The sequence below is a fragment of the Budorcas taxicolor genome, chromosome 5, assembly GCF_023091745.1.
Source record: "Budorcas taxicolor isolate Tak-1 chromosome 5, Takin1.1, whole genome shotgun sequence".
Taxonomy (NCBI): Eukaryota; Metazoa; Chordata; class Mammalia; order Artiodactyla; family Bovidae; genus Budorcas; species Budorcas taxicolor.
Window position 1 is genome coordinate 102,470,164 of NC_068914.1, and position 1,830 is coordinate 102,471,993.

Here is a 1,830-nt window from a genome sequence, read left to right on the forward strand (position 1 = left end):
TAGGAGACATAAAAGATGCGGGTTCAGTCCTTGGGTTGGGAAGATTCTCTGGAGGAGGGCTTGGCAACCCACTGCAGGATTCTTGCCTGGAGAATCCCATGGACAGAGGAACCTGGCAGGCTACAGTCCATGGGGTCACAAAGAGTCTGACATGACTTAAGTGACTGAGCACACACAGCACATAAGCAAGTTCTAAAAATGAACGACATATTTTCACACCCCTCTGTTAGCTATAAAGTGGTCTACATAGCCATACCAGACAGTATATGAATATGGGAGAAAATGTGGTCTGTTGTGTTTCCAGGGATAACAACCAAGCTGTTTGGAAATAGCAATTTCTGCCAGATTAGAGTAAACATCCTCAGAGTGTAGTTTTTGTTGTTGGTTCTTGTTTCTTTTCTTTTTTTGGCCATGCCCAGTGGCGTGTAGGATCTTAGTTCCCAGATCAACGATGGAATGAGTGCTCCTGCAGTGAAAGCACAGTCCTAACCACTGGGCCACCAGGGAATGAAGAGCAAATGATGGAATAGACAAGGTTCACAGTAAGCAAGTTTAAAGAGAAGTGAGAATGTCAATATGACTGAGAATAAATTGTATAGAGACAAATAGTATCAGCAGCTTCAGATTTTGGGCCTGTTCATTCTTCCTTTTAACTGGATTCATTGACTCATTTTTTCTCTATATCTTTGAGCGGAATGCAATGTTTTTAACTGAGTGGAGAAATGCTTGCTTCACTTGCTTGTTTCTCAGTGTGTAAATAAAGGGATTCAACATGGGTGAGATAGAAGTAATAAGGAGTGAAATTCTTTTGTTAATAGCTACTTCACCCTTGGCAGAAGGTTTGACATAAATGAAGATGCAGCTACCATAAGTGATGGAAACAACAATCATGTGGGAAGAACAGGTAGAGAAGGCCTTCTTCCTTTGCAGGGCAGAGGGAAACCTTGGAATAGTACTAATGATATAAATGTAGGAAAGAACTACACACATGAGGGTGATGATGAAGGTCAACACAGCACACACAATAACCATCTGCTCCATCAGCCATGTGTCTGAGCAAGAGATCTTCAGGATAGGAGAAGCATCACAGCAAAAGTGATCAATGATATTAGAGTCACAGAATTCCAGTTCTAAGCCCAGAATAAGTGGTGGGAGTATGATGATCAGTGCTGCCACCCAACAGAAAAGGATGAAGTTCTTGCAGACTCTACTGCTAATGATGGTTGTGTAATGTAGGGGTTTGCAGATGGCCACATAGCGATCATAGGACATGATGGCCAGGAGGAAAAATTCTGTCACTGCAAAGAGGTCTGTAAACAACAGTTGACTGGCACAAGCAGTATAGGTGATGGACTTATCCCCAGATGATATGCTGTACAGGAATCTGGGAATACAAGCAGTTGTGAATGAAATCTCTAAGGAGAAATTTTGGAGGAATAGATACATAGGTGTTTTAAGGTGTGAATCAATCAGAGTGAGGGTGATGATGCTTAAGTTTCCAGATATACTCACAATGTAGGACAGAAATAGAAAAATGAAGAGCAAAATTTTCAGTCGAATGTCATCTGTCAACCCCAGCAAGATGAAGGTTGTTATTGAGGTTTGGTTTTTCATTTGTGATGGTTATCTCTTGCCCAATCTGCTTGAAAAAATAAAGACTTTGCATGAGGAACTCCAGCTTCCTGGCTGGTTTCTGATGTCAAGAGAAGTAAATATGAGAGTGACTGATACAAAGCAAGCACATAGCACATGACAATGTTTCATCACCTCTTTGTGTCACATAAACTGCATATTCATTTTTAAATTGTTTTATTTCACACTAGTGCTTCT

General features: G+C 40.9%; 1 protein-coding gene across 1 annotated transcript; it reads right to left on the minus strand.

Moving 5' to 3' along the window:
- Positions 1–678: 678 nt before the first annotated feature.
- Positions 679–1,614, minus strand: LOC128047759 (olfactory receptor 6C2-like). The gene has a single exon (XM_052640126.1). It carries the CDS (start codon positions 1,612–1,614, stop codon positions 679–681), a length of 936 nt encoding a protein of 311 aa, XP_052496086.1.
- Between the last annotated feature and the right edge of the window lie 216 nt (positions 1,615–1,830).

Coding starts and splice junctions, on each gene's coding strand:
- LOC128047759 (XM_052640126.1), bottom strand. CDS start 1,614: ATGAAAAACCAAACCTCAATAACAACCTTCATCTTGCTGGGGTTGACA.